We start from the raw sequence: 24,459 nt of genomic DNA on the forward strand, positions 1-24,459 counted from the left end.
TTTTGCACTCAGATCAAAGCCTGAGGCCTTGTGGTCATCAGTTCACATTTTAAATATTAATAAATGGTCAGATCCTGAAACACATTTATTCTAATTATGATTTCTGAACATTTGATTTTAAATAATTTTCTGAGTATTTACCTTCTTTCTTGGCTGTTTAATAATACTTTTTACATTAGTGTGCTGCTCTCTGGTCTTCACTATTAAACACGTTCTGTAGAGAAAAAGGTTCTAACTTGGGGTTTAAAATACAACATGGAGCCTCATCCTGGTGTTTTCCTGTTATTAGTAATATAAAGTTACTAATAAATATACATAAAACTGTATGTATTACCTTGGCTAAAACTATTTCTATATTTAATAAGTTCAGTTCATCTAATATTACATATTTCACGTATTATTCAGACATTTTTAACTAGCTGTGATTTATGTCTCGTTAATTTAGCACCTTTAACAAAGCAGAGCTGAATGTTTAGAATCAGAAACCATGAAAGAGAAGATGGAGGCTTACTCTGTTTTTCTGGTGCCAGCAGATCCGGGTTTATTTCAGAATCAGAAATAATTTAATAATCCTAGAGGGAAATTATTTAAATTTAATTCTACCGGTTTATTGAGCAACACTATTTTCTGTCTACATGTAGAATCGGACCTGCAGCAGGAATGAGAAGCAATGAGGTGATCTGAAGGACCTTTATTGTGTTTAGCTACTTTAGAGCCAAACGCTTCGGTTTTCATATCATGACATAAATCACAGTTTTGATCACTTAATCAGTTATGATTATTTTTTTCCATATCTTGATTTTTCGTTATTTATTTTTAAGGTATGAAGATGCTCTTCACCAGAAGTTTGGAAACAAATTTAAAAACATCCAGATGAAGGGATGGTCTCAGGTTCTGGTCGGATGGACATCCTCAACCTTCAGAGGTCCGGTTCTGCTCTCCAGCCAGCGCGCTGTCGGGGTAGAGCTTGAAGAACCGGCCCAGGGTCCAGATGGGGAAGCTGTTCTTGTAGGAGGGACAATTTAAGGCACAGCTTCTCATAACCGCACCCGGGATGTTTCCCTGAGAGAAGAAGGAAGATGAGGTTAGTCTGTCAGCGCTGCTGGATGCTGAGGTGAATCTGTCCGACTTTATCGCTTTTTCACATCTCCGTGAAGGAGAACGTTCCTTAAACGTTAGAATGATGCAGTTTGGACCGAGCTCCAGCTGCTGGACAGATGGGCTGACTGACTCTAGACTTAGATTTAGACAAACTTTATTGTCGTCTTGTATGCAGAGTGCATACAGAGGACTTGGTATTTCTTCTGGAAGGACAAAGAGACTTGGTGGAACCAGGAAGATCCTCTCAGAAGAAGTGGGACACGATCAGGACTGAAGGCAGAAGTACAGAGCGATCAGTGACGTGCAGTCAGGGGGAGGCAAGTGAGGCCAGGCCTCGTCATCATGGGAAGAAAAGAATATATAATGACGATAACGTAATATAAATTGTGATTCACTCAGTCATTTGTAATGAAAGTTCTTTTTTTAATCTAATTTCCTAATTTTTTAAAATCATATTCTCTTTAAAATTGCAGACTTTTCGCTATTTTTCATGTAAATCCTTGGTGGCCGCAGCGAGTTTGGCCTCCCCTGGGATTACGCAATCCCATGTTAACTGCGCTGGCTTCCATTCTGTGATGCATCTTCCTGTCTCTAGATCATAAATTCCATTGTTCAAACAGTTATTAACTGATTTTCCACTATTTAATGTATGTGGATTATGAATTGTGTTTTGGTCATCAAACTGTGTGCAGGTAACATGTTTTCGTGCTGCTGGGCGATCATAACCAGCAGAGAGCTGGTTGTTGGTGAGGCCTGCAGTTCCTTGGCCTCTAGGCAGGGGGCGCTCAAGGAGCACCGCTCCTGATCCTAAAACTGTAGAGTGACAGCAAGTTATGGATGTTTTATTAGCGAGTTTTGCTAAACAAGTAAAGCACTAAAAAGACTCTAAACATCCAGCTGGACCAGGACTGATTGAAGGAAGGCTTTCCTCCCTGGCAGTGAGCTCCACTGAGACTGAGAGACTTTTAAAACTGAAGAAGATAAAGAGAACTTTTACCGGAAAGTGATATTTTTTTTCAGAAAGAGCGCTGCATGGACTTCATTTCTAAGTAGAGGTAAGACAGCGATAATTATTCATGTTTTTGTGGTAATGCGCCATGTAGGCTTGGCCACTTAAGGGACGGGGTTCTTATTGGCTGCCTGCACTCGCGGTCGGGCCATAAAAGCACTGTCTTGGTTGCTGTTTCCCCTGTTGGTGTGTGTTTTAGCCAAGTGTTTTATATTGAGAAGCAATCATTTTGTAATCACATCTGCTGAAATAAAAGATGAATTATTTTTATTATTGGATTGTAAGTTTCAATAAACAAGTGAACTGGATCAGTGTCTGTGGCCCTTCTTATGTTTCTCGCACCAGGTTTAGTGCTTTCCACTTTATATCCCCCAGGTGCAATTCATTGGTTGATCCCTGTATGGTGCTAGTGTTAGGGTACTAAGTGTACTGCTCCTGCCACAATTTGCGTGGTTGACAGGATTTACTATAGTTTTCAGCCCAGACCTGTCCCTTTTCACTGTTTATTGTTAAAGGTGTGTATTAACTGTAATTTTTTTTTTTTTTTGGTGCATGTTTACGGACAAAACGGCAGCAGTCATTTTCTGAGCAGCCCACCGTTAAAGGTATTTGTAGTCATGGAGGATGAGCTACAAGAATTAAGGCATCAGCTAAAGGCAGACAATGAGCGGCTGCGTCAGGAGCGTACATCCGCGGTACCAAGCTCCAGTGCTGGACCCTCAGCAGTTCCTGCGCCCTCCACAGTTCGAACTGACAGGTTAGTGTATATACCGAGGGACCGTAAATGCCCTGTATTTAGGGGCAGGTCCGGTATTAGGGTAGATGAGTGGGTGGAGGAGGCGCAGTCCTGTATGAGCACCAGCCGACCAGGCATATTTTTTGTATGACCATTTGGAGGGAGAAGCTAGGGAAGAGATCAAATATTGGCCAAGCGCAGAGCGGGAAGACCCAGCCCAAATAATCTCCATTCTCAAAAGTCTTTATGGCTGCCCTGAATCGTATGTGGCTTTACAGGAGGCCTTCTTCTCTAGGAAACAGGAAGAGGGGGAGACACTCCAGGAGTTCTCCCTGGCGTTAATGAGCTTAATGGACAAAGTTAAGCAGCAAGCTCCAGGACATATGTCTAATGCGGAGGAACTGTTGTGGGACCAATTTATCGAACATGTGTTGGACGGCTCCTTGCGGCGCGATTTAAAACAATATGTGCGAAGAAATCCGGGGGCTAAGTTGCTGGAAGTTAGGGGGGAGGCAATCAGGTGGGAGCTGGAGGGCTTGGCTGCTAGTGTGCGAGGCCGTAGTAACTCTGTGCCCTCAGCAGTCAGTCTGCAGTGTGCTATTCGCGGTCAATCGAGGGAAATAAACCCCATGCACACAGAGCTCGGTGAAATGAAGGAGTTGTTGAAGAAACAACAAGAACAACTTAACCTTCTCACTCAGAGTATCGCTCTCTTGCAGAGTGCACAACCCATTCCGCAGCGTAGCCGCTCTCCACGTCGTGGCCCTTTTGTTTGTAATCGCTGCCAGCAGCCCGGTCATATTGCCAGGGACTGTGATGGGCCTCGGGTCCCCCTATTCCTCCGTTTTTGCGGCACATGATCAGGACGTAGGCTGTACTGACTTAATTAGCCATGAAATTCCACTTTTGGATGAGGTCCCAGTCCGCCAACGTTACCGACGTATCCCCCCGTCTGAATATGAGCTTGTTCGAGAGCACATCAACAAGCTATTAGAAGCTCAGGTGATTAGGGAAAGCACCAGTCCCTATGCTTCACCAATCGTTCTTGTGAGGAAGAAAGATGGCAGCATTCGACTGTGTGTTGACTACCGTCAACTCAATCTAAGGACCCGAAAGGATGCTTTCCCACTGCCGAGGATTGACGAGTCGCTCGACGCTTTGACAGGGGCCTGCTGGTTTTCCACTATGGATTTGGCTAGCGGGTACAACCAGGTCCCTGTCACGGAGAGTGACCGTCCTAAGACGGCGTTCTGCACTCCATTTGGATTGTTTGAATGGAATCGCATGCCTTTCGGCCTCTGCAACGCCCCTAGCACATTCCAACGCTTAATGCAACGCATCTTTGGGGACCAGCAGTGCCAGGCCCTCCTTCTCTACTTGGACGATATTGTTATATATTCGTCCACAGTGCAACAACACCTGGAGAGGCTAGGCATTGTGCTGGGGAGGTTGCAGAAGGAGGGGCTTAAAGCAAAACTCAGTAAGTGTCGCTTCTTCCAGAGGGAGGTGCATTATCTGGGCCACGTTATTTCCGCTCATGGGGTTGCCACAGACCCTGGCAAGGTGGAGGCCGTAGCTAACTGGCCCACACCATCCACAGTAACAGAGTTGCGCTCCTTTTTGGGATTTGCGAGCCATTATCGACGGTTCGTTGAGGGGTTTGCCAAGTTGGCCGCTCCCCTACATCGTAGAGTCGCCAAGCTGTCTGGGCAACGGTCCAGGAGGAGGTCTGGCCCAAATGACCCTGGTTCTTGGACTCTAGAGTGTCAGCAGAGCTTTGAGGCTCTAAAAGCCAAGCTGTCAGCGGCACCGGTACTGGCCTACACAGACTTCTCCCTCCCTTTTATTTTGGAGGTTGATGCGAGCCATTCCGGGTTAGGGGCAGTGCTCTCCCAAGACTGCCACATTTTGTTTTTGTAATGAAATGTGCGTAATGTGTGTTATAGTTTTAGAATGTTTTACAAATTCAGAAATCCATCATAACTCTTAAACTGTTTTTTCATTTTTTTTCATCAAAGAATCAATATTTTTCCATGTCTCTTGGTGAATTTATTTGGCTCAATCAGTCTCCTTCAGCACTTTGCAACGAGTCTACTCTGTAGAGTTTATATATTGGTAAATCTGACTCTGATGACGTCATGAACCCTACCGCACGTCACTGAGAGCGATGCAGCATAGCCTAAATGTAACGGTAGCTACGCCCAAACGAGCCGATAGAAGGTAAGAGGTCTGGAGGACTAAAAAGGACTAAAAAGTGTTAGCACCTGGGGAAGAGGAAGGGATTTCTTTTTGCAATGAGTTTAAGGTTGGATCACAAGATGCATGAGAGTCACCTGAGGCCAGTCTCCGTTGAGCAGCTGCTTACCAACCAGCAGCTGAACTCCTCTCTCAACGGCCCGCCGGTCAGGATGTCTGCAGGAACAAAGGTCAGGAAACCTTCAGGAACCTTTAGAGTCGCTGGGGGGGGGGACATGTTGGTAAGACCTGGGTGCTTCACCTGACCGCCATGAGTCCCAGCAAAGCCCAGCAGGTGTTGTGGATCTGAGCAGAGCTGCTCTGGACGTAGCGCCGCTGCACACACGACTCAAAGTCCTCCCCCCAGCCTCCGTCAGACATCTGGTGGTCCAGCAGGAAGCGGCACGCCTTCTGCACCTCAGCCGGCACGTCTCTGCTCACACACAGTCATTTCTCCCTTCAGTGCAGCCTGTAGGAAGCAGCAGACGTCTGCATGAAGACCATCTTACCCGCTCTCATAGGTGTGGCCCATGCAGGCGAAGGCTTCCAGGCCGAACCACGTTCCGTACGTGAAGCAGACTCCCCAGATCCTGGGGAACAAGCAGAAAAGAACCGGCTGGATTAACTGCTCTACGTTCACACCTCTTCAACCTTTCCACATTTTATTGCTTTTCACACATAGACCAACACAAAGAAGTGCATCAGTGTGAGATGGTGCCTGCTTTATACTCTTTTCATTCTGTATTTGGAAATAGTGTTGCAGAAGCACTGATTTTGTTGAAAATTAACCACCCAATGACAGGAAAGATCTCGCCAGAATCCGGTTCTCTCTAATTTAGTCTCAGTGTAACTGCAGCTAATTCTGGCCTCAGAGGTTCTTCAGAGAACAACCAGCATCATGGAGGAGAACCTGCAGGAGACCTGAGACTGAGGTGGAGGTTCTCCTTCCAGCAGGAGAACCACCCTGAACCTGCAGCCTGAGATATTATCGGATGGTCTAGAATGGCATCTGGTGGGGAAGGAGCCTGAGCTCGTGCGCGAGGTTGAGAGGTTCCGACTAGAGATAGTCGGACTCACCTCGACGCACCGCTCTGGCTCCGGAACCAGTCTTCTTGAGAGGGGCTGGACATTCTTCCACTCTGGAGTTGCCCCTGGTGAGAGGCGCCGAGCTGGGGTTGGCATACTGGTTGCCCCCCATCTCGGTGCGTGCACGTTGGGGTTTTCCCCGGTGAACGAGAGGGTGGCCTCCCTCCGCAATCGTGTGGGGGGACGGGTTCTGACTGTTGTTTGCGCTTATGCGCCAAACAGCAGTTCAGATTATCCACCCTTTTTGGAGTCCTTGGAGGGGGTACTGGAGAGTGCCCCTCCTGGGGACTCCCTCGTTTTGCTGGGGGACTTCAACGCTCACGTGGGCAATGACAGTGGGACCTGGAGGGGCGTGGTTGGGAGGAATGGCCCACCTGATCTGAACTCGAGTGGTGTTTTGTTGTTGGACTTCTGTGCTCGTCATGGATTGTCCATCACAAACACCATGTTCAAGCATAAGGGTGTCCATATGTGCTCTTGGCACCAGGACACCCTAGGTCGCAGTTCAATGATCGACTTTGTTGTCGTTTCATCTGATCTGCGGCCGTATGTCTTGGACACTCGGGTGAAGAGAGGGGCGGAGCTCTCCACCGACCACTACCTGGTGGTGAGTTGGCTCTGATGGTGGGGGAGGAAGCCGGTCAGGCCTGGCAGGCCCAAACGTACTGTGAGGGTTTGCTGGGAACGTCTGGCGGAGTCCCCTGTGAGGCGGAGCTTTATATCCCACCTCCGGGAGAACTTTAAACACGTCCCGAGGGAGGCGGGGGACATTGAGTCTGAATGGACCATGTTCCACGCCTCTATTGTTGAGGCGGCTAGTCAGAGCTGTGGCCGCAAGGTTGTCGGTGCATGTCGCGGCGGCAACCCTCGAACCCGCTGGTGGACACCAGCGGTGAGGGAAGCCGTCAAGCTGATTCCCACATTGGCCTGTGGGACTCCGGAAGCAGCTGATGTGTACCGGCAGTCGAAGTGGCAGGCGGCTCAGCTGGTCGCCGAGGCAAAAACTCGGGCGTGGGAAGAGTTCCGTACGGCTTCGAAGCGATTCTGGTCCACTAACCGGCGTCTCAGGAGTGGGAAGCAGTGCAGTACCAACACTGTTTATAGTGGGGGTGGTGTGCTGCTGACCTCGACTCGGGACGTCGTGTTTCGGTGGGCGGAATACTTTGAAGACCTCCTTAATCCCATCAACACGTCTTCTGTTGCGGAAGCAGAGCCTGGAGACTCTGGGTCGGGTTCTCCAATCTCTGGTGCTGATGTTGCCGAGGTTGTTAAAAAGCTCCTCGGTGGCAAGGCTCCGGGGGTGGATGAGATTCGCCCTGAGTACCTTAAGGCTCTGGATGCTGTGGGGCTGTGTTGGTTAACGCGGCTCTGCAACACTGCGTGGACATCGGGGGCAGTTCCCCTGGATTGGCAGACTGGGGTGGTGGTCCCCCTATTTAAAAAGGGGGACCGGAGAGTGTGTTCCAACTACAGGGGAATCACACTCTTAAGCCTCCCTGGTAAGGTCTATTCAGGGGTTCTGGAAAGGAGGGTCCGTCGGATAGTCGAATCTGGGATTCAGGAAGAGCAGTGTGGTTTTCATCCTGGCCGTGGAACACTGGACCAGCTCTATACCCTCAGCAGGATTCTGGAGGGGGCATGGGAGTTTGCCCAACCAGTCTACATGTGCTTTGTGGATCTGGAGAAGACATTCGACCGTGTCCCCCGGGGGATCCTGTGGGGGGTACTCCGGGAGTATGTAGTACCAGACCCTTTAATAAGGGCTGTCAGGTCTCTGTACGACCGGTGTCAGAGTCTGGTCCGCATTGCCGGCAGGAAGTCAGACTCGTTTCTGGTGAGAGTTGGACTCCGCCAAGGTTGCCCTTTGTCACCGATTCTGTTCATAACTTTTATGGACAGAATTTCTAGGCGCAGCCAAGGTGTTGAGGGGATCCGTTTTGGTGGCCTTAGGATTGCGTCTCTGCTATTCGCGGATGACGTGGTCCTATTGGCTTCATCAGAGCATGATCTACAGCTCTCACTGGAGCGGTTCGCAGCCGAGTGCGAAGCGGCCGGGATGAAAATCAGTGCCTCCAAATCCGAGACCCTGGTCTTGAACCGGAAAAGGGTAGAGTGCCTTCTCCGGGTTGGGGAGGATGTGCTGCCCCTAGTGGAGGAGTTCAAGTATCTTGGGGTCTTGTTCACGAATGAGGGGAAGATGGAGCGGGAGATCGACAGGCGGATTGGTGCAGCGTCTGCTGTGAAGCGGGCGCTGTACCGATCCGTTGTGGTGAAGAGAGAGCTGAGCCAAAAGGCGAAGCTCTCGATTTACCGGTCGATCTACGTTCCTACCCTCATCTATGGTCACGAGCTTTGGGTCGTGACCGAAAGAACGAGATCCCGGATACAAGCGGCTGAAATGAGTTTTCTCCGTAGTGTGTCTGGGCTCTCCCTTAGAGATAGGGTGAGGAGCTCAGTCATCCGGGGAGGACTCAGAGTAGAGCCGCTGCTCCTCCACGTCGAGAGGAGCCAGTTGAGGTGGCTCGGGCATCTGGTCAGGATGCCTCCTGGACGCCTCCCTGGTGAGGTGTTCCGGGCACGTCCCACCGGGAGGAGGCCCAGGGGAAGACCCAGGACACGCTGGAGGGACTATGTCTCTCTGCTGGGAACGCCTTGGGATTCCTCCTGAGGAGCTGGCCCAAGTGGCTGAGGAGAGGGACGTCTGGGCCTCCCTACTGAAGCTGCTACCCCCGCGACCCGACCCCGGATAAGCGGAAGAAGACGGACGGACGGACAGTCGGTCTAGAATGGCCTAGTCAAAGCCCAGAGCTGAATCCAACTGAGACTCTGTGGCTTGAAAACAACAGATCCCAGATGTTCTCCATCCATTCTGACCGGAGATGTTTTATGAAGAAGAATGAGCAAATATGAACATATTTTAAAGCTCACCCTTCCCAGGATCCATCGGGCCTCTGCACCTTCCTGCAGAACTCCAGTGCTTCCCTGATAGTTGATCTAAAGAAGAAACAGAAGCAGAACCACTGGTTTCTGTCCTCGCATTGGAAAAAGTTTGTGCAGCTTTCCTTTACACCCATTGGCATGAACAGCTAATTAAAACAAATGATTTAATCAGCCAATAACCGTTTACTGAAAATTACCAGGTGCTGGACTGGATGTGAGTAAGAAAGCGGCCAAAGTCCAATGAAACTGCAGAAGACCTTAAGAAAAAAATGTAACACATTGACAGCAAAAGTGAATCAATGAAGGTTCCAGGCACCTTATCTCCTCGGCACGGTGATGGGGGAAGGTCTTCTGAAAGAGCCTCAAAGCCTTCAGTACAGATGACGTACACTCCACCCAGGAATAATCCCTCATAACCTCCGCTGAGAACAGGGCACAGACATAAATAGTCACACATTATTCACTGTGTGTGTGTTCCTGTTTAGGCATCTTCGTACGTTGCTTAAAACATCCAAGATCAAATGAGACATCCAAGATGATTTCATCCGGCTAATCATGATCCGGCTAATTGGGTTCTTCCAACACACCTGTTGTTTATGATTAGTATGGCTGGATTGAGTTATCTGAGATAACGGCGCGTTCATGCGTTTGTTTAAAAGGGGAAATGTATCGATAGTAGAAACAATGATCAGCAGCGCTGCTATTGGCTGTTCAGCATGGCCAAAGAACGCCCACAGTTTTTCTCCCAAGCAGAACACGAGCTTTTAATGGAAGGTTATGCTGAATTTGAGTCATTAATTAAAACGACAGGGAACACCTCAAAGTCTGTTAAAGCCAGGAGAGAGGGCTGGCAAAAAGACAAATTAATGCGTAAATACTGTCCATGGTAGATGTTTCTATCACTTTCTACAGTATGAATTTTGGCATTTTAATAATCTCATATTTACTTTGTTCTTTTATGTCAGAGCCTCCACGGGACCCACTAGAACATGAGAACAAGTAAAAGTGAAATACAAGAATATTCTACAAAATGGTAGCCTTTAATTATTATACTTTATTTTAAAAAGGCACTTGTTATGTCAAGAGATCCAAATTTCAGTGTCATTCCTTAGAGACGGGAAGTAAAGGACATGTGCAAACTGGGAATTTTAACAAAAAAATTCTTTATCCATAAAAAATGAAGTTCTTCCTTTTCCAAGTCATCCACAGTTTACACGGTAAACTGTATTGCTCCGTGTCTAGTTAATCCATCCATAGTTTTTTCTAATACAATATACGGCTCGACAGGAAGCAAGCCTTTCAAAGTAAAACTAAACTTCACAATAAAATGGCCTGAACAAACCATCATTCTAATAACTTAAATATTTTCTATTTATGGCTCTAACACCACTTTTTCCTCTTTAAAAGCCACTGTTAAATGATGTGTTTGTCTGTTTATAACAGCCACCAAGAGAAATCTCTCTACAATTACACTGTCGCGCTGCACTGAAGGATCCTGTCTATTGCGCAATACGTGATTAAGCCTGCTCTCGAGCAGGTTTAAGCTGGCGCACATGTTGCTATGACAGCAAGTCCAGGGTGAGTTTCGAAGAACCAAACGATCCAAGATCATGCTAAATCCTCAACAATCAAATCCAGCTAACTGAGTTAGCGACGTATGAAGAACGGACCCCTGGTCCAGCTCACCACCACCAGGCTGAGCCCAGTTACAGTAGAGGTCATCCACCACCAGCTGAACATTTGATTTAATCGTCCTAGTTTTGTTGCTGGATCGCTAGTTTCCTGTCAGTCAACCAATCTGTAAAGGTCTTGTGAAGGTCTGCAAGCTCTCTCTGTTTTCTGAAGCCTCCTTTGCAGAATTAGATTGTACATACAGGAAAGCTCCCAGGTGATTCTCTTTTTCCCTCAACAATGATCGATTTTCATTGGTTTTTCTGTACATGTTTATATTCAACCATGTAATGTAGTTTTTCAGGTATTACCCTCATGCATATGTCATGGTGAAGTGTGAAAAATTAGGTGTTTATTGGTGGCAGCAGGAAAATTACCAAACATCTCAGAAGGGTTGAAAAGCTCCAGGAAACGACCGCCTCTCGCAGGTTCATAAATCCCAAATCCTCCGTCTCGGTTCTTCAGGCTCAGCAGCTACACATGTTCAGACAAATGGAACAAGACAGCATGAAAGAAGAACTTTGTCTGCTTTGTTTTCATCTCTAACATATAAAGTTATTTTAGAAGAAGTTTAGGTAACTATTACTCCAATCACTGATGTGCCTCGATGCTGATCTGATCACAGCTATAGCAGTTAAAGAAGAAGAAATCTTCTCAATTGTACATTCCAATGAAATTTATCTTCTGCTTTTAACCCATCCCTTAAGGAGCAGAGGGCAGTATTGATATTGCCTCTGGAGCAATCAGTGGCTCAGGGTCTTGCTCAGGGACCCATAGTGGCAGTCTGCAGGAATCCAATGAGTACTTGTTAGCTTCTTAAGCCGGGCATAAACTGCACGATGTTTTCAATCGTTGTCCTCAGAGCTCAAACCTCAGGGTTTAAACTTACAACAGCCTAAATTATTACATGAAAATTTCTTAATTATCTATATGGATGGATGGATGGACGACTAAGGAATGCACCTTAATAATCGAGTTTGTCCTCTCACAGTAAAGCCTCTGCAGTCTGTAGCACACAGAGTGGCTTCCTTTCATTCTTAATCCCACCAGATTAAAACCTGGACTAGGACCCGAGGCTCAGACCATGAGTCCAAGTCAACTCTCAAGTTTTTAGGGGACATGGATGTCTTTTACATGTGTCTGCTCTTTGAATCGTCTTGTTACTGACAAGTGCTTTATAAATAAACTTGCCTTGTCTGTGTGTTCTCTATGCATTCTGATCTAGTGTCTCTCCAAAATGTAATTTGGGTTTTATAATGACAATAAAGACTCTTGATTAACAAGTCTAAGTCAAGTACAATGACTTGTTTTATCAACATTATTTCGACTAGTGCTGGAATGTCAAAGTCAAGTCGCCGTCTTTGTGATCTTCTCATCCACATTCATTAATAAATACATTAAATCTAAATGCTCCTGCAGATTCCTGACGGCTATGCCTCCAGCATCACCACTTTTAAACATCTCTAGATCAAATTCATACAATTAAATCAGTTTTCTTCAGTAAACTCACCACATTGACGGCATCGAACAGTCTTTCAGGGGGCAGGGGTTGCCTGACGGAGGGACAGAGCTGCTGCAGCAGCATCACTGATATCAGAGCTTCGGCTGTGCAGTCAGAACAGATCCAATTCAAGTCCCGACTGCTGAAGGGGAAGCCGCCCTAACGTGTGCAGAAATACAATAAAAGACATAAAAAGAACAACTAATATAAAAAAAACTGCTCTCCATTCATCCCTTGTCCTCCTGAGCAGGATGTGTGTGTGTGTGGGGGTGTGGCCAGATGTTCACTGAGCACTTGATCCCTTGAGGCCATGTTCTTGATATATTCTTGGAGCTTGGTTGTTTCATCTTCAATGATGGCTCTGATGCTCACTAGGCCTCTGCCTCCTTCTTTGCTTTTAGTGTATACCCTGTGGAGACTAGATTTATGGTGGAATCCACCATATATGGTGAGTAGATTTTGTGTTTTAACATCAGTGGCCTGAATTTCCTCCTTTGGCTTTGGCCAACTTGCTACCCCAGCGGGAGGTACATAACGACTTACAAATCCTATTCAACTTGTATTCAATTGAACACACTACAAAGACAAGACATTTAATGTTCAGCTAGGATAGGACAATGTTTACATTGGTGTTACATCAACTTTCCTTTTAACATCATTCAGCTGGGAACTGAAGACAACAATGGTTGAAGCTTTGTAGGTGGAAGTGTTGCCTAACAGTTCTTGCTAACAGTACAAGTTAAGTTGCTCAGCAGTCTGGGGTTTCTGGTGTTGTATTATTCGCCTAATGCGCCACACATCCTCAACGGGAGACAGGTTTGGAATGCCGGCAGGCCAGTCTAGTACCGTCACTCTTTTACCATGAAGCTACGCTGTTGTGATGTACATAAGGTGGCTTAATATGACATTAAATATTAACATATTGTCTCCAATTAGTGCAGAATGTTGTGGCATGTCTCCCTCGTAAGCGAAAGCATGACCAAATATATCCACGCTACAGGCCTTGCTTCACTGGCAGGGATGCACCTGAAAAGGGCATTTCTTGGATAGCAGCAAACTGTATTTTTTGCTCTAGGCCTGTGAAAACTATATGCTGCTCTGGCACCACTTAAAAATAAATAAACATGAACTTGTGAACAAAGACTGAACACAAGTTTGTATGTTGTTTCACTGTTCCAGTCTGCATTCACGCAGCAGAGCGTTGCGTGGTGCAGTTTGAAGGAAACAGACTGTGACAGAACCCTGTTATTGGGCTGTCTGTGAAGCTAATAACAGCTAGCACTAGCTTGCAGGTCTGTCATCCAGCCGATTTACAACTTCGTTTATGTATGTGAACTTTATCTTGCTCTGAAACATCCATGTTTCAGAGCAAGATAACATCCATTCTGGGTGCTCGGCGAGCCGTTGTGGCTAAGCTGGTTTGCAGCCAACTAGCCTAGCTGCTAACTTGTTTAGCCTGCTAGTTGCCGCTCAGCTCAGACACAGAATCTCTGTAATTCCTTGCATTTGCACATTGAGAAACGTTAAACTGTTGGACTTATTTGCACACGTTGTCATTCATAAAGTGGGGAACATCGCCCTATCCCTGCTTGTGGACCAATCATGAAACTCAACTTTCTCCAATTAACCTGTCCACCTGTGGGATCTTCCAGTCAGGTGTTTTTGGAATTTTCCTAAACTTTTCTTATGTTTTGTTGACCCTGACTAGAACGTATTGCAGCAAATTCAGAACTAGTGAATATTTGCCAAATACAATTAAGTTTGTCAGGTTGACTTTGTAGTGTATTTAACTGAACATAGGTTGTAAAGGTTGTGTCAGTCACTGTATTCTGTTTTGATTAAAATTTTACACTATGTCTCATCTTCAGTGAAATTGGAGTTGAACAACTTCTGCCAAGTCAGTCAAACACAAACTTTCTATTTCGCCAATAGATGATGTTTGAAAGTTTAAAAAGAAATGAAATGGGATGAAAGTTTATGCTTGTTTTAAGATGTATTTATAGATTGAATAAAAGCAAATAAATCTTAAAACCCTTTATGGGTTGTCATCCTCAAGCGTTAAACCCAAAAAAGTCATAAAAATGTAACTGCAGGAACCAATTAGATTCAAAAAGGAAATCAAGTTAAGTAGAGAAAGCATGAAACACTAATGATCCATTTACACCAGAGTTGTATTTAACATCAATGTTTTGTAGGTATGATGGGTAGCTGCCGGTACCTTGTTGAAGTGCCTGTAGTACTTCTGATAGTCAGGAGGATTCTCAGGTATCTGTGCGTGAGCAGAAGAAACGTTGAGCCAGAACTCCTGTTCTGGGTGTTCAGGTCTCGGCTTAGATGTTTCTGGTGTACCTGTGTGATCCTGAAAAAGTCGTGGGCCTTGCAGAGACACTCGGCCAGTTTGGGATCCTCGTGAGCTCCAGCCTGAGAAACACCAGTTTGTTTAGCCACTAAAACCACAAAGGCAGCAGGAAAACATCCAGCTGGTTCTCACGTTACCTCAAGAAAAGCCTGGACTGCAAAAGAAGCATCCCAGAGCTGACTTCCATTGGTTGCCTATGTGGAGGAAACATGGAGGAGAATTAATTAAATGACAGATAATATCAAATGAATTGGCTGCACTGGAGGTCATTTTGGGAACGTAAAGAATAAATTAGTTATTAGATTTTTTTTCTGCTCCAACTGCATCAAATATTCACGAAGATTGTCAGATCCTCACCTGCATGTTCATTCCTTCAGGGCCCATCCTGGAAAACATAAAAATACTTTTAGTTTGCTGTATGCAAGAATCCTTTATCTGCTGCTCAGTAATCAAACTGGTAGAAACACAGTGGACCTCACTGGGGAACAAAGGCTCTTTTTCCCCTAAGACAATAATTTTGATCCCCAGGTAAGAACTTGGGAGAACTTTTAAAGATAGAAGCTCCTTCCTTCAAATAAAACCTTTAATTCTGGCTTGTTTGGCAATGTGATCAGGGGCCTCACGTATGAAACAGTGTGCAGCTTTCATACTAAAGGTTGACGTTAGGAAGAGATCCGGAAACTTGTAGGCATAATAATAATAATAATAATAATAATAATAATAATAATAATAATAATAATTTCTAGTGTTGTCCCCACATTTAACCTTCATAAACCCTAACTTGCTTGGAATTAGATGGAGCAACGCGTGCATCTTAAGCCATCCCGTCCATGCCGTTACTTATTCTAATTAGTTTAATTAATAGGTATATAATAGAAGCCCCGTACAAAGACTTTAAATCTTTAAGACGAGTCAGGATGTTACATAACAAAATCATACAAGTCAGCCATTGAGCCTCCTCTTAAATTGATAAAAAATATTGATGTCATAATCATAATTATTACAGTATTATAGCTCACACAGGACTTTTTAGTATTTTATTGCTGAGGATTACAGCAGGGTTCATTTTTCTACATGCCACTAATACTTGGGTTGGGTTAGCCGTATTCTTAAGTGGCTGCACCAAAAAAAAACCTTTCTCAGCCAGATGTAGGCTGCTGTCAGACTCCTGCTAAAAAAGCTGGAATCAAATCCAATGGAGCTTCAGTTTAAGCTGCAAACACAGATCTGTTTTGACTTTCCAGGATAAATTATGAACTAAAGGAGCAAAGAGTCTGAAAATGTCATATATTTTAGGGCACCAAAAGCTGGCGTTTCAACAGGAAGTCTGAAAACAATGAACTGTTGGGTGATTCTTGTTTGCTGTGGTTTGAGCGGATCTTCTCAGAGAGCTGCGGTCTGACCAGAGGTAGTCGGGGATCCTGGACACGTGTTGCTGAAAAGCTGCAGACGTTGGACCTTCTGCATACCAGCACACCAGCATGTTCATCGTCTTGTGGATCTACGAAGTATTGCAGGACTTTAAAACTGTTGCTTGTGTTCAATTCTTTTCAGCATCCATTTAATACATAAAATATTTTATAAGATTATTTTATATTTTTGCATTTCTGTTACTTTTAAATTCATTTGAGTATTTTGTAGATACAGCAGTTTTTATTACCGATCCAATGTTGACATAGTCGGTGAAGCGGTCGTCAGCTTTGAGGTGTTCATGCACTTCCTGGACCGCCTTGGCTCTGAGTGTGGTACTGTGGTGGGCTTCATAGAGGTTCAAGATCCCTGCAGGGAACAAGAAGAGAGGCATTAAGCTGGAGAAAGGCTCATAAAGAACTAAAACCATCGTTTTTCAACCTTCACAAACCAAGGAAGGAAGGAAAAAAAATACTGACATAATTAAAAATAAGATGCAAAAAGGTAAAAAAAAAAAAAAAAAGGTGATAGTTGGAAGGAATCAATCCTATTGCTGTGTTGTAAGTTTTTGAAAGGAGGACAAAAAAATTTCACATTTTGGACAAGGAAGACAGATGTTTGAAAGGGGGGTGAAGGAATAGCCTCGTGAGACCATCCTGATCTCGCGAGCTTTCAAGGTTTCACTCGCAGATCAGTCTGGCTACCCTCCGTTAAAGAAAATTTGGAGCCGTTCACCAATCAGCGTTGGCTTTGAGGCGGGTTGAGGCGTGACGCAACGAGAAGCGCGACAGTTCAGTCTAAAGAACATGGCGGCTTCAGCCGATGAAACTAGCGTTAGCATGGCTATCGAGCAAGTTTTATCGGAATTACAGAGTATTTCTTTGCTGAGCTAACGAGCCTTTACCTGCAGCAGAAAGAGTAGCTTGGCTTGTGGTTGTGTTTTCGTCCTCGCTCGTAACAGAGCGACGATAAATCTGATTGGTTTATTTGGCCCGTCTATCACCAACATAGGCCAATCAGCTAACCAGTATTTTCGCCCCTTCCCAAAATTACTTCAACGGAAGGTTTCCAGATGGATATGCGGAGCAAATCCATCTGGCGGAGTCAGGTAAGTGAAGGAAGCCATCTACGCTAAGAGAGAAAAACAACCCTAAACAGAGGAGGAGGACTCCGGTTCCAACTCTCAAAACTTACAACACAGCTATAGGATTGATTCCTTCCTATTTTCACCTCAATCCTCACCTCCATGCAGGTGATCACAACATCGCTCCTGTAAGCCAGGCCAACAATGACCTTAACAACTCACCATTGCTAAGTGGTAGACCAGTTTCTGGTAAATTTGCATGTTCTCTAAGCCATAACAAGGCCTTTTTGGGCAGTAATATAAAGCTTGGAGCTCCACATTACTCCAGACATTTGAATTGAGAAAGCTTTCTGGATGGGAAGCGAAACGTCTTCAAACTAAGGAAAAGAAGTCCAGTTGTTTTGTCTTTTAACTTTTTTGGAATTTAAATTTGTGATCAACATCTATTGGGAGTCAGTTTTAAAAAAAACACCTTTTTAGTTTTATTTTTTGGGTCAAAGCAAAGAAAAACAAAACTTTCGCACAGAAGAAGAAGGATATATGTTTTCTTAATGGGATGTTTAATTTTTTTGTGGAAAATATTATAAAAATACAAGCACATAGTTTACGACTTGGGACAAGGAAAACATTTCAATGAACATTTGATTTTTTTTTTCACGAAAAAAAAAGAAAAGAATATAAGCTAAAATCTGCATTTGTTATTACATAAGTATTCAAAAGAGTAGTTGGTTCTTTATCATGTTTAGCCAAAAGGTATTAAGAGTCATTTTGAAAGTTTCAAAGAGCCACAGGTTGGAGACCTTTGGTCTAAAGCAGGGGTGTCAAAAATACGGCCCGCGGGCTGGTTCTGGCCCGCCGAACAATTTAGTCCGGCCTGGTGGCTAAATGCATTATCATTATTCAACAATGATTTTATTTTTTACCAGTGTCCTTTCTGGCAATGTGGCAATAAGAATTGTTGTCTTAATGCCAAAAAGAGCTAATCGGATTTGACTTTCACAAGTGGAGCAGTACGGCTTTTGCCATAGTGCACCGCTTGATTTATGAATGTGTCCGTCTGTCTGTTTTCTTCCGCTTATCCGGGGTCGGGTCGTGGGGGTAGCAGCTTCAGTAGGGAGGCCCAGACGTCCCTCTCCCCAGCCACTTGGGCCAGCTCCTCAGGAGGAACCCCAAGGCGTTCCCAGCAGGGAGACATAGTCCCTCCAGCGTGTCCTGGGTCTTCCCCTGGGCCTCCTCCCGGTGGGACGTGCCCGGAACACCTCACCAGGGAGGCGTCCAGGAGGCATCCTGACCAGATGCCCGAGCCACCTCAACTGGCTCCTCTCGACGTGGAGGAGCAGCGGCTCTACTCTGAGTCCTCCCTGGATGACTGAGCTCCTCACCCTATCTCTAAGGGAGAGCCCAGACACACTACGGAGAAAACTCATTTCAGCTGCTTGGATCCGGGATCTCGTTCTTTCGGTCACGACCCAAAGGTCGTGACCATAGATGAGGGTAGGAACGTAGATCGACCGGTAAATCGAGAGCTTCGCCTTTTGGCTCAGCTCTCTCTTCACCACAACGGATCGGTACAGCGCCCGCTTCACAGCAGACGCTGCACCAATCCGCCTGTCGATCTCCCGCTCCATCCTCCCCTCATTCCTGAACAAGACCCCAAGATACTTGAACTCCTCCACTAGGGGCATCACATCCTTCCCAACCCGGAAAAGGCACTCTACCCTTTTCCGGGCTCAAGACCATGGTCTCGGATTTGGAGGCACTGATTTTCATCCCGGCCGCTTCGCACTCGGCTGCGAACCGCTCCAGTGAGAGCTGTAGATCACGCCCTGATGAAGCCAATAGGACCACGTCATCTGCGAATAGCAGAGACGCAATCCTAAGGCCACCAAAACAGATCCCCTCAACACCTTGGCTGCGCCTAGAAATTCTGTTCATAAAAGTTATGAACAGAATCGGTGACAAAGGGCAACCTTGGCGGAGTCCAACTCTCACCGGAAACGAGTCCGACTTACTGCCGGCAATGCGGACCAGACTCTGACACCGGTCGTACAGAGACCTGACAGCCCTTATTAAAGGGTCCGGTACTGCATACTCCCGGAGTACCCCCCACAGGATCCCCCGGGGGACACGGTCGAATGCCTTCTCCAGATCCACAAAGCACATGTAGACTGGTTGGGCAAACTCCCATGCCCCCTCCAGAATCCTGCTGAGGGTATAGAGCTGGTCCAGTGTTCCACGGCCAGGATGAAAACCACACTGCTCTTCCTGAATCCCAGATTCGACTATCCGACGGACCCTCCTTTCCAGAACCCCTGAATAGACCTTACCAGGGAGGCTTAAGAGTGTGATTCCCCTGTAGTTGGAACACACTCTCCGGTCCCCCTTTTTAAATAGGGGGACCACCACCCCAGTCTGCCAATCCAGGGGAACTGCCCCCCGATGTCCACGCAGTGTTGCAGAGCCGCGTTAACCAACACAGCCCCACAACATCCAGAGCCTTAAGGTACTCAGGGCGAATCTCATCCACCCCCGGAGCCTTGCCACCGAGGAGCTTTTTAAAAACCTCGGCAACCTCAGGACCAGAGATGGGAGAACCCGACCCAGAGTCCTCAGGCTCTGCTTCCGCAATGGAAGACGTGTTGGTGGGATTAAGGAGGTCTTTGAAGTATTCTGCCCACTGACGCACGACGTCCCGAGTCGAGGTCAGCAGCACACCACCCCCACTATAAACAGTGTTGGTACTGCACTGCTTCCCACTCCTGAGACGCCGGTTAGTGGACCAGAATGTCTTCGAAGCTGTACGGAAGTCTTTCTCCATGGCCTCTCCGAACTCTTCCCACGCCCGAGTTTTTGCCTCGGCGACCAGCTGAGCCGCCTGCCACTTCGACTACCGGTAAACATAAGCTGCTTCCGGAGTCCCACAGGCCAAAAAAGCCCGATAGGACTCCTTCTTCAGCTTGACGGCTTCCCTCACCGCTGGTGTCCACCAGCGGGTTCGAGGGTTGCCGCCGCGACATGCACCGACAACCTTGCAGCCACAGCTCCGACTAGCCGCCTCAACAATAGAGGCGCGGAAACATGGTCCATTCAGACTTAGTGTCCCCCGCCGTGTTCAAAGTTCTCCCGGAGGTGGGAGTTAAAGCTCCATGTAGTGGGGGACTCTGCCAGGCGTTCCCAGCAAACCCTCACAGTATGTTTGGCCCTGCCCGGTCGGACCGGCTTCCTCCCCCGCCATCGGAGACAACTCACCACCAGGTAGTGGTCGGTGGAGAGCTCCGCCCCTCTCTTCACCCGAGTGTCCAAGACATACGGCCGCAGATCAGATGAAACGACAACAAAGTCGATCATTGAACTGCGGCCTAGGGTGTCCTGGTGCCAAGAGCACATATGGACACCCTTATGCTTGAACATGGTGTTTGTGATGGACAATCCATGACGAGCACAGAAGTCCAACAACAGAACACCACTCGAGTTCAGATCAGGTGGGCCATTCCTCCCAACCACGCCCCTCCAGGTCCCACTGTCATTGCCCACATGAGCGTTGAAGTCCCCCAGCAAAACGAGGGAGTCCCCAGGAGGGGCACTCTCCAGTACCCCTTCCAAGGACTCCAAAAAGGGTGGATAATCTGAACTGCTGTTTGGTGAATAAGCACAAACAACAGTCAGAACCCGTCCCACATGAATGCGGAGGGAGGCCACCCTCTCGTTCACCGGGGAGAACCCCAACGTACAGGCACCGAGATGAGGGGCAACAAGTATGCCAACCCCAGCTCGGCGCCTCTCACCATGGGCAACTCCAGAGTGGAAGAATGTCCAGCCCCTCTCAAGGAGACTGGTTCCGGAGCCAGAGCGGTGCGTCGAGGTGAGTCCGACTATCTCTAGTCGGAACGTCTCAACCTCGCGCACAAGCTCAGGCTCCTTCCCCACCAGAAATGTGAATAGTTTTATTATGATTCATGCGGGGAATATCTCAAATGATATGGACACTACAATGGGAAAGTAGGAGAGGAAAGGAAGAACAAGAAGAAAAAAGAAAAAGGTGAAAGAAAGAGGAGATAAAAGAGAATGATAAAACAATTATTGAAAAAAAACACGTACTTCGTTTAATTGAAAATCTGCAGTTCCTATAATGTCCACGAGGGGCGCTGTGTTTTAATCAGCAGATGGTAGCACTGAGCTTCAGATGTGGAAAATTGATTTTAAATTATTTCTTAATTTTTATCTGTTTGATGTATTTTGTCATGCAGGACAGTGTTTTTAAGTTCCAAAAAATGTGAATAAATGTTTTTTTTAACATTGTACACTGTGATCAGTTCTTATGCATGATGCACAAGTAAATGTTTAACTGAGTAAAAGTATTGTTGAAATTGCACATACTTTTCTTAAAAACGCTGAGGTTATTCATAATATATTGTGTAAAAGTGAAATTAATTTAATATAAAAATCAACAACAATTCCCCTTTTATTAGTTCTATTTAATCTTGCAATGAGTTTACTCGTGTGGCCCTCTTGAGATCAGATTAAGCTGAATGCGGCCCCTCAACCAAAATGAGTTTGACACCCCTGGTCTAAAGCATCAAAAAGGGACATACTGATAACCAAATACGGTTCGTTAATCAGTGTTAGCTGCAGGTTTGTCAGTTTGCTGCCTTGGAGCCGACAGGTGTGTGCTAACACAACGCCTGGGCGGGAAGAGATTAGCGATGACCTCAGAGAAGCATCTGAAACTCAAAGAAATGAGTCGCCTCTTGAATCACAGTGATGTAACTTAACAGGTTTTTAAAGAACCGCCATAGTCTGAGTCAACAGGAGCTTACACATGTTCCCCTGGTCTGACATTACTGATGAGATTCCCGTTCGTAGCTGAATGCTCAGCGCGGCGTTGGCCATACTTACGGTTGACGACGGACAGCAGAGCGCTGTGAGGAGTGTGCAGGTCACAGTCAGCCACGCTGTTCCTATGAGCGCTCCAGTTAATGGTGGCGTAGTCCTGGACGTACAGCTCCTGGAAGACAAACACCAGGACATCCGTCCAGAAGGTTCTGATGTTTTATCTGGGCTACAGAAACAGTCAAAGATATTCTGCCTGTCATGAACATCCATAATTTTGTCTTCAAAATGACTAATTGTGGACAATGATGAGAAGTCTGGGTTAAATATTACTGTAAATGAGTCAGAACCTGGCTGCTACATTCCCACTCCAATCAGAGCAGTAAGGGTGCACTTAGTCCCCCCCACAGCAAACCAGGATGTGAATGGTCCAGACGGGTAAAATGCTGCGGTGGCCTAAAGCCCAGAGACAGGATGGCCGTGTTGTGGGTTCATGGAGGCATCTGCACCTGTCTGAGGCTGAGAATCAGGGGGTCCTCCTCTGCAGTCAGTCTGACACCGTAACAGTAGGACCCAGCCAGGTAGAACTGCCGACAGTAACTCCACCAGGTGGAGGGGTGGAACGGCAACCAGGTGGGGAGCAACCTGAAACATACAAGAACGCCCCCATTAGCTCCTAACCTCCCACATTCACCAGTCACGCTGCATACACACCGATCTGTGTCTCAGTGTATGGGGAGTGGTGGTCTAGTGGTTAGAGCAGCCCGCTTGCACTCAGAGAAGGATGCAAGTACCCGGTTCAATCCCCAGCACCTGCACTCTGGGTCCCTGAGCAAGACCCTTAACTCCAGATTGCTCCCCGGGCGCCACACATGGCAGCCCACTGCTCCCCGAGGGTGATGGGTTAAAAGCAGAGAACACATTTAGTTGTAATGTATGTTTCAATGACAATAAAGATGATATTACTACTATTACTGATATTACTATTACTATTGTTACGTGAAATAACATGGACACTACTCGGCCACCACACTAACAGGCTCTGAAGTTAACAGCTTTATTGATTTAAATTCAGTGACTCCATCTTCCTAACATTTTTGGGACCAAAAGGAAATGTAAATGGTAAATGGCTTGTACTAACTAGTCTGACAACCCCAAATGGTTCACACTACAATCAGTCATTCACCCATTCCCACCCTGACGGTGGTGAGCTCTGCTAGCAGCCACAGCTGCCCTGGGGCGGACTGACAGAGGCTGCCAGACATCGGCACCACCGGGCCCTCTGACCACAGCAGGCAATTCAGGTGAAGTGTCTTTTTTGCCCAAGGACACAACGACAGAGTCGGTCAGAGCAGGGGATCGAACCGATTGCAGGACAAGCTCCCTAACTCCTGCGCCACTGTCTGTAATGATCACAGTTTTTGGCTGTTTTATTCTTTCCTGTTGGCCGTCTCAGCCTTCCATACAGTGGCCCTGTTCCCTGATTGCTGGCACCAGTGATTGGCACTATTTAAGCTCACCATCCTCAGCAAGCTGGTGCCAGATTCTCGAAAGCCTAGAAAGCTAAAAAAAAAAAAAATGGCCGGACCCGTTAGAGGCTGATGCTGAAATTCGTTCTTAGCATTCTGAGTTCTGAGGAACTGCACCAGAGTGGCCTAAAAAAACAAAACAAAACAAAAAAACATCTAAACATCAAACAAGGAGACTTTCCGTAGATTTTACACGACCAGGAAACATGCTGTCTGACCTTCTACCACCTGGATGAGAATAACGGTCCTGGACATTTAGATCCGTGTGATGAGAAACAACTCCTGAGAGATCTAAAGAAGAACTCTGGAGACCTTTCAGATTACAAGCCCGGCTGCTCAGAGGAACCTATCAGAACCCAGGAGCAGCTGCTGGGAACTTGTCTTCCTAAACATCAGCTAAGACTGCAAAGATGTTTCTACGTCTGACATAACTGACCAGATCTCGGGCAACCATGCGTTCATTCCCTCCCAGCTGTAGACGTTCAGAACGGCCAGCCAGAATTTACCCCAAGAAGGAATCTGGAGCGCACCTCCTGCAACAAGAAATAACAACCCATCAAAAAAAGAGAAACCTCTTCACTCACTGCTGAAACTTGACAACAATCAGGCATAAAATTATGACCATCTACATGGCCCCACCAGATGTCGCTGTGGAGCTCCATGTTCTCAATAATAAGCAGAGTATTCTTTATAGAGTAATATTATATAAAAAAAAGGCTGATTCCCTTACCAATAAAGTTCTTTAATAACCATTTGTGTTGATTTATCTAAGTCTGCCAGAAAACTAACAAGCTCAGCAGCTAAATCCACTTGAGGAGCCATGATATTGGGGTCGGCCCACCAACGTTTGTTTAAATAACAAACGTCTGAAATCACACTGAGCATGCTCAGTACGCTCTCAGGAGACTGTGGGCACAACACCTGTGGCCCCAAGCTCTGATCGTCCAATCAGAATGCTGGAAATGCAG

At 46.4% G+C, this 24,459-nt stretch overlaps 1 protein-coding gene across 1 annotated transcript in view; it reads right to left on the reverse strand.

Moving 5' to 3' along the window:
• Positions 1 to 676: 676 nt before the first annotated feature.
• The window catches only part of LOC105916498 (lanosterol synthase), a 28,305-nt gene continuing 4,522 nt past the window's right edge, over positions 677 to 24,459 (reverse strand). The window contains exons 6-22 of the mRNA XM_036132715.1: positions 23,928 to 24,024; positions 22,472 to 22,607; positions 22,029 to 22,137; positions 16,299 to 16,417; positions 16,042 to 16,139; positions 14,996 to 15,023; positions 14,776 to 14,832; positions 14,629 to 14,700; positions 14,498 to 14,548; positions 12,289 to 12,438; positions 11,156 to 11,252; positions 9,424 to 9,529; positions 9,096 to 9,161; positions 5,591 to 5,671; positions 5,344 to 5,514; positions 5,180 to 5,258; positions 677 to 1,062 (exon numbers count right to left, since the gene is read on the reverse strand). Of these exons, the coding sequence (XP_035988608.1) occupies positions 913 to 1,062; positions 5,180 to 5,258; positions 5,344 to 5,514; positions 5,591 to 5,671; positions 9,096 to 9,161; positions 9,424 to 9,529; positions 11,156 to 11,252; positions 12,289 to 12,438; positions 14,498 to 14,548; positions 14,629 to 14,700; positions 14,776 to 14,832; positions 14,996 to 15,023; positions 16,042 to 16,139; positions 16,299 to 16,417; positions 22,029 to 22,137; positions 22,472 to 22,607; positions 23,928 to 24,024 (1,667 nt within the window). The 3' untranslated portion in view covers positions 677 to 912. The remainder of the gene's footprint in view (positions 1,063 to 5,179; positions 5,259 to 5,343; positions 5,515 to 5,590; positions 5,672 to 9,095; positions 9,162 to 9,423; positions 9,530 to 11,155; positions 11,253 to 12,288; positions 12,439 to 14,497; positions 14,549 to 14,628; positions 14,701 to 14,775; positions 14,833 to 14,995; positions 15,024 to 16,041; positions 16,140 to 16,298; positions 16,418 to 22,028; positions 22,138 to 22,471; positions 22,608 to 23,927; positions 24,025 to 24,459) is intronic.

Source organism: Fundulus heteroclitus, unplaced genomic scaffold (genome assembly GCF_011125445.2).
Source record: "Fundulus heteroclitus isolate FHET01 unplaced genomic scaffold, MU-UCD_Fhet_4.1 scaffold_53, whole genome shotgun sequence".
Lineage (NCBI taxonomy): Eukaryota > Metazoa > Chordata > Actinopteri > Cyprinodontiformes > Fundulidae > Fundulus > Fundulus heteroclitus.